At 44.5% G+C, this 11,572-nt stretch overlaps 1 protein-coding gene across 1 annotated transcript; it reads left to right on the top strand.

Moving 5' to 3' along the window:
• Positions 1–8,498: 8,498 nt before the first annotated feature.
• Positions 8,499–10,740, top strand: LOC127107962 (ribosomal protein S3, mitochondrial; the record flags this gene model as incomplete). Its single annotated transcript, XM_051045314.1, has 2 exons — positions 8,499–10,152; positions 10,238–10,740. Coding segments are annotated over 2 exons (2,046 nt in total), but the record flags the coding sequence as incomplete, so codon positions are not given.
• Positions 10,741–11,572: the final 832 nt, after the last annotated feature.

Raw genomic sequence — 11,572 nt, 5'->3', positions numbered from 1 at the left:
TCGATTGCGTTTCGTATTATAAGATCAGGGGAAAAAGGCATCCATTCAAACAGCTCCCATTCCTATGTTGACACCAAGAGAAAGCCTAAGAGAAGAACATGCTACCAGTCCTAGCTGGCACCGATGCCAAGGGAAAGCATTTCAAGAAGAGACAACCAGTACGCCTACTTAGCAATTCCTCGTAAATAAAGATGCCGAAAGTCAGACAATAGATAGAGAGTCTCAGATCATAAGTAGTTCTTTGAAATAGAAAATAGGGACCTTTTTCACCGACATAGTCAGAAGCTATGGATGTTGAAAACGCACAAGCGAAGCGCCTTAGTAAGCGGAAGGGAAGAAGTCACCCTCAATTCGATCTAGCAAGAAATGCTTTACCGATAAAGTCAAGCGAGAGACAGTAGATTCCTTCTTAGGGTTCCAATAAATTCGACTAGTGCAAAGAAAGATGCAGTATCCAGTTGTAGAGCGACGCAGCAGAGGGAAGTTGGCACAATTTGTAATCCCTAGGGTATCGATGTCGGAGAAGGGGATCACTCAATGCTGCTACAGGCACTCATGAGTTCGGATTGGGTAGCGTGAAGGAGATAATAGAAGGAACCGCCGAAAGTCGTTCAGTTTTACCAGGTCTTCCTGAGTACAAATCTCCTCATCCAATAGCATTCTTAGTTAGTACCATTCTTATAAGCCTGTTTTTGACGAGTGAAGCGGCTAGGCTACATGCTTAGCCTAGTATTCCCGGATTGGTATTGGATAAGAAAGATTCCGCTTTCTTCCCACTCATGAAGCATGCAGAATAATAAAGTGGGGGGAGGGCTTCTGTGGAAAAAGGGGAAGTTTGGGACGAGAGGGACTAAAATAGTAGTCACCAAATCCAAAGAAATTTTACTATGTTAAGGCGAATTGATAATTAAAGGTACTTCCATGTGTATAAAAGCACAAGGGGAGGAGGCCCCTAGTCCAAGTATCATAGCATAGGAGGGTGAACTTGGGCTGGGGGGAAGGGGAAGTGGTCCTATCCGATGTGGGTGTGCCAGAGGCTACGGTTTTAGCTTATTTGAAAGTAAAGTCTAATGTGTGCCTCTCTTCTCGTGAAAGGGAGCTAGCGGTACCGGAAAAACTTCCTTCACTTCAGGCTAGCTACAATTGGCATATCCACCACTTGAATGATTCTAGACGTTTTACAGCAAGAGAAAGCAAGCAAGAAAACGACACTAAACAAGCAATAATACTGAAGAAGTGGTCACCCACCGCTTAGGCGGGAATCCATAGCTATAGTGGGGAGCCTGTCTCACCTCACTGGGAGTCAGTTACAACAAGATTGAAACTAGAACTGCGGAACAGACTGAACCAAAGGCTCTTCCCGGGAAGCGACTAGTTAGTTGAGAACCCTCTGCTTCTGACCCACGTAAGTTGCATGGTCACCTTCCTCATCCCCTTTTTGAACTCCTGCAACTGATCTCCCACTCGGGAAGTTCAACTAAAGGCAAGGCAAGGTTTTCAAACTAAATTGTCCGAGAAGATCTTATTCTTAGGACTTAAAATCATTCCCCTGCTGTAGCCCTTTCAAACTAACCCTATCCCGTCGCTTTCTCATATGAGATAAAAGCACTCTCTCATTATTGCTAATTAAGTGGCTCTCTCACTTGACGAAGCGCGCAAGCAATTTATCTTCTCTTTCTAGTAGGGCTAGGAGTTACTGAACAGCCACCCTAACCTGGTCGGTGTGTGGGAATGACTTAAGGCTAAAGAAAATTTTCTTTAGCTCTACGGATGACTAACAAGGCAGGATCCTTGCGGGTGACTGCCGAGCAGCAGCACTGCTCGCCCTGGCATAGCCGTATGATTTCGTCACACACAGATTGTATTGTCTGTCTGGACTGTCTAATCCCGGCTTGTAATGGCATCAGGGCTAAAGCACATACATATGGAGAGGTGCAAGGATGTGCACTAGATTCTGATTTACTTACCAAAATCTACCAGCGGTCTTTTCGGTATGGTACGAATGAAGATTTTTCAACCCGTATGGCCGAGCTTCCTGTAATACCATCAAATTTGGGGGTCTCACTCCTATAAACATATGCATATGGATCTGTCTCTACGACCTTAGCCTTCAAAGCTTTCCGGTTCTATTCCTTTTTTGAATAAAGGCTTGTTATCGACGAATAAGCTCCTTAGACTTTTCCCTAAAAGCTCATCCTAAGGAAAGTCGTTTTCACTCGGGACTTCTTTCTATGCTAGCATGCTTCTACTTCTATTCTTGATCTGGATTCTTAAACCTTTATTCTAAGATAAGATGCCAGTCTATAAATCCGTACTTGTTGACTAAAAGACTTTTGGCGGATTTAGAATCAATCAATCCCATCCGTCTATTAGTTCAAGCGTATTCTCTAACAGCGGATTCTTGCTAACAGAAAGATAACCGCCTATTCTATCAAGCAGTCAATTCAATAATAGACGATTTGCTGCAAAGAGACGATTCGGTGCGCATTTCATGCTACTCCACGGTGGCTAGCTTTCCTGCTTCTGTGCTTGCTATTAATTCCTAGATGCGCGTAATCGTCTTCTGAGGAGATATCTTTTCTTTATGTGTTATAATACGAAAAAAGGTGAATTCTACTTAAGAAGAAGTCTTATTTTAAAAAATACACAAACCCTTATTTGTTAAATGAATGAATTATCAAACACTTAATTGAATAAGTTCAGGGCTAACAGTCTTAATAAAGCCAATAGTCGCCCCTGATTCGGATGTTACGATAAATCTGTCCTCTGATTCTGATGCCGCAGAAGAGAAGGGAAACCCTGACCGAAGGTAGCACATAAGACGATGTGTAAAGCGTATAGCCAGCCGATGTAATCGAATCCTTCTGTTCCTAAGGGAAGGGGCTTACTCATATATATATAATATAATATAAAAAAGAAAGTTTGCACTTAATCTATTAAGGCCAATCTTCTGATCTTCAACTATTCTCACCCCTCGGAGTCTAAAAAAAAAGATGTGTATCTTGCTATTGGTATCAATCGGTCCTCTCTTTCCTTTTGGTGGCGCATGCTTAGATTACCCTTATTCTTCATCTTCTCTACCCTTCGGTTGCTTAGGGCGCCCAGAGGGATTCGCCTCTAGGAGAATAGTTATTGATCACATAGCTTGGGTACTAGAAGTTGCTGATCGTATCATTCGGGCAGAGCCTGGGTCCCTTAGTATTATGTATAGCGCAGCTCCCTCTTTCTTTTGCTAGTTTTGTTCCGATCGATGAAGGAAACCCTTCTCTTACTGGAGCGCGCGGATTCGTTTTCATATTTAACTGGGATCGGTCCTAAGGCGCGTGCTTCAATATTGTCTTGATTGGCAGTCGCTCTTCTGTATTTTAAATCTTCAGAGATACCCTCAGAGTTCTGTCCTGAATGGGAGGGTTTTTGAGTCAAGAAGAAGAAAAATACAGTCCCACAAAGGAATCTTGGACAATGGGCACAAGTCTTTATTAAAGAATTAGTATCTCCATTATAATAAGCATTTCTATTAGCTCTGCTCTTTTGTCTCCTGAATATCATCTCGAGACCCAAACTACGAGATCCGGATTGGAACCAACGCATATTGATTCAAAGCTTATGGCCCTTCAATACAACCCCCTCTGTATAAAACCTTAAGTGAGCGGTGCGAGTCTACAATCGCTTGGCTGACTCGCTAGCCCTTATGGAATAAATACTCAGCCGCTCTAGTACACATGCTAGTACACCGAAGCATAAAGTCGCTTGTCATCGAGAGATTGGACATCCCAGCCATAACACAGAGAGCCCTTCCGTCGAACGAGACTCATTCATCTTCTTGGATGAAGACTATCGAGAGTTGGAACATGATGAACTATCACCAGTCAAGATTACGAGGACGATGGGAACCTTGGTATTATGATTTCTACAATTACCTCAAGGACGGGTTCATATCAGAGTACGCCACTCGTGGTCAGAGGAGAGCCTGGAGGAGAACTTGCCCGACGATTTGTGATCTTGGGAGATGTCCTTTACAAAAGGTCCTTCAAGGGGTACTCGCCCTTCCTTATACTTAATAGGAAGAAGGAGCGCACATTGTTGAACAAGCTCATTCAAGAGGCAAGGCCCCCCTATAAAAAGCGTACCTTCGAAGGCATGATTGCTGCGATCAGGAGCTGCTTAACATAATTGAGAACAGGAGATCAGAAGATTTTGTGGAGGATAAAGTCCAAAGTGAACCAACACTGGGATCTGATCATAGCCGCTGTGAGGATGCAAAGGCGATAGTTTTTCGATTCGGCAAACATGAGATGTGTCCCACACTTTAAGAAGTACATCGAATTTTTTAGATATCCCGTAATGTCCTTTTTGTACCTAGAGAAGGACGACCTCGAGAGAGCAGACGACCGGTAGAGTAGGTGCTCCATATCGTTCCTGCTGCGTAGGTCTAAGGTAATTAACAGTGCTAGCAGAGAATCAGTAGGCCCTCACCCTTCTCTAATAGGGGCAGTGCCACCTATAGAACGGGAATGTTCATCCTCTCTTAAAGTCCTTTAGGGATTTAGAGTCGGGAATAGAGCTGTGGCAAGCAATATAGATCGCCCCTTACGCTCTCTCTAAAAAAAGCCCTTCTTAGTAAAGCTTCGGCCCTATGGAGAAAAGGGAAGTGCAGATCTGGAGTGTTTGGACGAGAAAGAAAGGCTTTGCAGCAAGCTGAGTTGTACCGCAATTTTATTTTCCGGGCATACGTCCAGCCGAGCATATTTGTTTGCTAGTTTCTTGATCCCGGAAATCTTGTACTCAGAGTCACGGATAAAGTTGACTACCCAGCGACGGAGTGGATGACCCCCCGTTCTTTCTAGTGGGTTTTATCCCGTCCCTTTTGGGACCATTCACCCTTTTCCAAGCATAGGTAGAACCCCTCTTTCCCATACACAACGACGGTTCCAAGCAAGATGAGTAGTTTATAGTCGACTCAATATCAACGAAACCCCCCCATTTTATCTTTTTAGTACCGATGGTCTTGTAGTGCACCCTTCATCGAAAGAGTAGTTGAAAGACCCACCTCTGAATAAACCTTTAGGTTGGGAGATATCAAAGGGGAACCTCGCCTAGCTTATCTGTCCCTGTATTATTCAACTCATCTGTCCACTTATCTTGTTCAAAGCAGAAGGAAGATTTGAATCCTTTCTTTCGAGGGTAATCCGCCAGTCTCTAGACTGGAAAAGATTCAATCCACTTCTTGACCAGCTTCTTAGGTGCTGCTTAGGCCTGCTTCTATGTCCTGTAACTTCTAAGGCTTCTCACAGGCATTTGCTTTAAAGGGGCTTGTTGGCCCCCTTCTTAGTTAGCTCTTTATGTCTGCTTTAAGCTTCGTCGGACATTTTATGGCCCGTAGCTTACAACATCTTATGAGAAGGGCCTGTAGCTCGATACAATTGTTGGCCAGTTGCTTACTTGCGTACGGGCAGACGTATTCAGCCATTCCCATCCCTCATCAGGGCCCAGCTTGACAAAGATTTTGATGTGGATGAGAGGGGGAGCATCTTTTTTAGATATCCCCGCAATTAGAGCTATTAGATGAGAAGAGACTTCGCGCCATGGAACATGTCCAAGTCTACCAGAAAATTCCAGTGCATTCCAAAATAAGGTAATATAGAGAAAGTTCAACATAGGGGAGAAAGTCTTGAAAAAGATTCTTTCCGGACGTGAGCCTCATCCAAGATGGAAACTCCATTTTGTGCTCGCTCTCTTCTGTCATGCGCATCATGGCTGGGTGAGTTGGCCCATTGCGAATTCTTCCAATCTGGTCATGCACTTTTTTAAGATGCGGAACCTGGGAGCTTTCCTCTTCAAAATAGGGGTTAATTTTTCGTAGGGGGGTAAGGAAGGTGCCGAGATCGTAATAGAAAGGAGTTGATAGTCCCGTCTGCTAGGCTTTTCCGAACTTCCCTTCTTCTGCCCGTTAAATCCTTTTCTTCTGCTTTTTCCCAACGATATATCCCCATTCTTTAAAAAAAAGAAAGCATATATTAGTTCCAGAGAATCATCCGAACATTCTGAGATACGGTTGTCAAATGGGAGAAGAGGAACGAGAGGCGTCCCTAAGCTTTCCGGCTCACTAGTAAGTGACGAGGGGTTTGAATTTCATTCTCAGAACCTCCTTCGAATTACAGAACTGGAGGGGGTCTCACAGGCATCTCTCTTCGAGCGGCAGTGCAAGCTCGGATGGTGTTAGCGCTGGCAGAAGGTCCGAAGATTCATTTCAAAAAATAGGAATGTCAGAGCAGTTAGTCCGCATGTCCCTAACTACCTTGTTCCTGATTGGATTGCTTTCTTAGTGTGGCATCTTTTTGTTCGCTGTCCACTAGTGAGATTATCATATATAAATGTAGATAGAGAAAGAGGCTAAGCCTACGTAACGCTATGGGAACAGCTTTTTTTGTCCGCTTTCAGCTATGCTATATAGATGCGCTACCTTGTGAAAGAAAACATCATATGTAAGTAAGTAGCATCTAGAATCGAATCCAGAGCAGCTAAGAATAAAAAAAAATCGAGTAGCTTGCGGGCCGGTCGTCAGTTCAGACTAGCTGGTCAGTGGGGGTCAGAGAGTGTTCCGTTAGTGTTCTCACAGTCTCAGTGCGACCTTGCTTGGTCAACAATTTGGAGAGTTTGCGAAACGAAGACTTTCGAGAACAAATATTAAACCGGGAAGAAAAAAGGGGAAAAAGTAAAGAAAGTAACAATAAGGCGCATATGGCACGAAAAGGAAATCCGATTTCGGTAAGACTCGATCTGAATCGTAGTTCAGATTCAAGTCGGTTCAGTGAGGGCGACCGCGAAAGTCACCGAATGGGTCAGTCTTTTCCTTCCTTCAGTTTGTCCTATATATGTTGAATAAAAAAGCTTGGGATGGGAGGACGTAGCAGATGTCCGGGACGGACACGACTTCTTCTAACGCTAGAAGACCACTGGAAGAGACCCGGGACCAGAGCATGTCGTGAAAGAAGCACACCGGGCGGGCGTGCTTCGACCGTGTCTCCGGGGCACAGTTGAATGTAGATATCATGAACGCGAGGTGCAGGATACCAGGCCGAGAAACCCGGCACCCCCTATGTGCCGATCGCTAGCGCATCCAGGGCCCCGGCGCCCTGCGGAGCTGGAGAGGCCTAGCCTGATCTGAGAAGTGCTAATTCGGTTCGGATAGACTTCATTCAAGAACGCCGCCGCCCCTGGAATCAATAAGAAAACTAGTGCTAAGTTTCAGATCAGTGAATAAACCGAAACGAAAGAAGAAAGAGACCTTTCTCGCTCGGCGCCTAAAGCGCACTATGCTCCGCTTCAACAAATGAGAGTTTTCGGTGGAACCGGTGAACCACGCGAGCTGGTTAGATGCGTGGGACAGAGGGCTCATAGTACCTGCTAGCGCAGCTATGCAGTGGAAGGGAAGGAGCCTAAATCGACCCCCTTATTTTTCTTATTTATTTTAAAAAAAATAATAAAAAAGTACAAAGAGATTAGACTCTCGGATGAGACTAAGCAGCCACCGACCGTTCCGACGCGCCCCTGACCTATTTTTTTTATTAAGACCGAAAACCTATCTAAAATGGAGCCTAGTTTAGGCTGTCAAACAAATGATAAAATAAAAAATATTTAATATAACCACTAGTAGGGATATGGATGGAGTCTCGCTCAGTAAAGAGAGTTGTAGATTCCTAGAAAAGGAGAGGAGCCTTGACTTTCTATGATGTTCTTAGTCAAGAAGCGCTAACGCTGCAATCTTTCTAAAGCAAGAAGCGAGAAAGTTTACTTTGAGAAAGAAGGTGCTTGTTGCCGCTTTCTTCTTTTTTTATAGTAAGTAAGTAAACTTGTTTTGTTTTAGTTTATAAGGCGAAAGGTTGCTATTTTTATAATTATTATAGCGTTAGCGCTTTAGTTTTCAATAAGTTTAGGCTTGACTAAGAACATAGAAATGTTGAATCAGGGTGCGCAGGGAACCCTATACAAAGGGCCTTTCCCTTCAAATGACAACTGCCTCTTCCTGCTGCGAAGGCCTTGCACGAAACCAACCCCCCCACCCCCGATCCAGTACCAGTTGTTTCGCTGGTAGGCCCACTTAGGTTAGGGGGGCATTGTCCCTCAGTTCTTACCAACCTCCGGTGTGTAATCGACATGTTGCTAACTTCAACTCGGTTGAATAAGAATCATTGATTCCCTTTGCTGTCCATTTATTATTCATTCAGGGCGCTCGGCCGGTGCTCCTTTTTTAAACCAGAACAACTCTGAACGTTAGAGAAGAGAAGATAAGGGAAGACCACCTGAGCGAACCGACCGAGGGGACTTGACTTATTCGAACCGAACGATAGCGGCTTAAAGCTAAGCCTATCACGAGCAGCGTCGCTGCTTGATCGGCGGGGAGAAGCATCTCAAAGTATGGGGCAAAGGATCAAGCGCTTTGACTTTGTCTCCCGGGATTCACCACAGGTTGGGTTTGAGAGCCGTGTGATGGGTGACTATCCAGCACGGTTCGGAGAGCACTTTTTGTCAGCGTTGGTGAATGGAAGCCCCTCTATCAAGAAAGAAGCGGCTATTCCCACGGCGGAGTCACCATTGACTCTATTTATTATTATGGTAAATTAGTTTATCAAGATGTCAATCTGAGATCTTATTTCGGTTCGATACGTCCACCTGCGAGACTAACCTTTGGCTTTCGTCTCGGTAGGTGTATTCTTATACATTTTCCCAAAAGAACATTCATTCATTTCTTTCTTCCCCGTCGACCACGACGACTGAAACGACGCGATAAATCCAGACCCGGAAAGGAGAAGGGCCGGTGGTGGGCATTTGGGAAAGTCGGGCCGATCGGGTGTCTTCATTCCAGCAACAAGAAAGAAGAAGAACGAAACGAAGTGAGAGGCCGGAGGGCAGGGAAAAGAGTCGAGTCGATCAGGCTCGACGACCGGGAGAAGCAAAACGAAATTAGGATTTGGCCGAAAAAGAAGCAACGCTATGGATACCATGACCGATCACCATCGATAAAGAAGAATCTTTCTAAATCACTTCGGGTCAGCGGGGCCTTCAAGCATCCGAAATACGCCGGGGCTGTAAATGACATAGCGTTCCTGATAGAAAATTACGACTCCTTCAGAAAAACTTCGTTTTTTAAGTTATTTTTCCCCAAGAAGTCCCGCTCCGACGGCCCGACGAGTCATCTATTTAAAAGGACCCTCCCTGCAGTGCGCCCCTCCTTGAATTATTCGGTCATGCAATACTTTTTTTGTAGAAAGAACCAAATGCATTTCGACCCCGTCGTAGTTCTCAATCATTTCGTGGCACCGGGCGTGGCTGAACCATCTACGATGGGGGGAGCGAATGCGCAGGGAAGAAGCTTAGATAAGAGAATACGTTCTCGCATCGCTTTTTTTGTAGAAAGCTCGACCAGCGAGAAAAAGTGTTTGGCCGAAGCCAAAAAGAGGTTGACCCACTTCATTCGCTTGGCGAATGATCTTCGCTTCGCGGGAACAACAAAAACCACCATCTCGCTCTTTCCTTTCTTCGGTGCTACCTTTTTCTTTCCAAGGGATAGAGTTGGGATTTATAATAACCTTTTTTTTGAGGATGCCCGGGAACCACTCCTAGGTCAATTAAGGATCAAATGTTGGAACCTCATGGGTAAGGATAAGGTAATGGAATTGATAGATAAATTCATAGACCTAGGTAGGATAGGAGAGTGGATAAAGGGAATAGAGATGATGATAGAGATCATACTGAGAAACAGAAAAATTCCGTACGGGTACAACTCTTATTTGAACGAAGTGAAAAAAATGCGATCTTTGTTGTCTAATAGAACAAACACTAATACCTTAATTGAGTCGGTCAAGATCAAATCTGTTTATCAAAGTGCTTCTCCGATTGCTCAAGACATCTCTTTTCAACTGAGAAAGAAAACAAGATCATTTCGTTCCATTTTTAGTAGAATAGTTAAGGATATTCCATTAGTAATGAAAAAAGGGGTTGAGGGGATCCGTATATGTTGTTCAGGTCGATCAGAAGGCGCAGAAATAGCTAGAACTGAATGCGGAAAGTATGGAAAAACATCTCGTAATGTATTTAACCAGAAAATAGATTATGCTTCTGCGGAAGTATCTACTCGTTACGGAATCTCAGGTGTCAAAGTGTGGATTTCATATAGTAAAAAAAAAAAGGGACGTGCTATATCCGAAACGTACGAAATTTAGTAAATATCGTAAAGGCAGATGTAGTAGGGGTTGCAAACCAGACGGAACAAAACTAGGTTTTGGAAGATATGGCACTCAAAGTTGTAGAGCTGGTCGTCTTTCATATCGAGCCATTGAAGCAGCGCGTCGGGCTATAATCGGGCACTTCCATCGTGCTATGAGCGGACAATTCCGAAAAAATGGTAAGATATGGGTAAGAGTTTTCGCAGATATCCCTATTACCGGGAAACCTACAGAAGTAAGAATGGGAAGAGGAAAAGGAAATCCTACGGGTTGGATTGCTCGTGTGTCCGCGGGACAAGTCCTATTTGAGATGGATGGTGTGAGTTTGTCAAATGCTCGACAAGCCGCTACATTAGCGGCGCATAAACCATGTTCGTCAACCAAGTTTCTTCAGTGGTCGTAACGTAATTGGTTAGTGGGGAAAAACCAGGCCGGGACTCAAAAGAATTAGGCGAAGGGTTTGTTCCTGAACGAGGGAAGTGGAAAGACACTAAGGGAGAGGGATATACTCCTTTTTGAATCGCCGAAATTGTACGACTGTTCCAGGCGTACGACCCTGATACGTTACGGTTTTTTTCGGGTACTCTTTCCTGTGATTGTATTGGATATTCTTCTTTATGATCACAAGGTGGTGCGGTGCTTGGGCAGGTCTTCTCTGATTACGTTCGGACGTGACAGGGAAGCCAGGAGGTCCAGGGACATAGCCGACCGATGCACTCCCCATCCAGCAGAAAGAGAGGGGAACGCAGCCCCCGCCGCCATATGAGTCGGATACTATTATAGTTTTACTCTTGTGGGAAATTCAAGATGTCTTTTTTTGTTTTGGCGATAATAACTTCTGGGAGGGTGAATCCCAGGTTCCACCACAAGAAAGAAGGACAATAGGTAGTTCCCTACGAGGAAGTGCTGCCCAAAAGGGACTACTCTACATCGGCCGGGATTGGACACTAGTCCTTCAAGTCTTCAAAGATCGGATTCAATCGATTATTCGCATTCAACTTGAACAATTCTTGTGACAACAGACGGAATTCCTTCGTTCCCTTTCTCAAAGGCGAAGATATCGATTTCGAACAAAAAGGGAATCTAATCTCGAGTACAAGCCAAGGAGAAAGACTGCCATCTCAGGCATACCATCGACAGAGTCAGGAAAGGACAGGCATAAGGCGCGCTAAAAAAATCCGATCTTTCAACTCTATCCCTTCTCCAGCTAACCAAGCTAATTCCCAGCTCCCTATGAGCTCAGAGTCGCTAACGCAAAGAGGAAGAAGAGCTACTTCCATCATTCCAATAGTAACAAGGTAAACCGAACCCAAGTGAAGTTAAGCCGAGTCCTTTTCTTCCCCACT

This window comes from Lathyrus oleraceus, chromosome 7 (assembly GCF_024323335.1).
Source record: "Lathyrus oleraceus cultivar Zhongwan6 chromosome 7, CAAS_Psat_ZW6_1.0, whole genome shotgun sequence".
Classification (NCBI taxonomy): Eukaryota; Viridiplantae; Streptophyta; class Magnoliopsida; order Fabales; family Fabaceae; genus Lathyrus; species Lathyrus oleraceus.
Note: the sequence above shows the minus strand (reverse complement) of the source record. Positions and strands in the feature narration are given on the sequence as shown.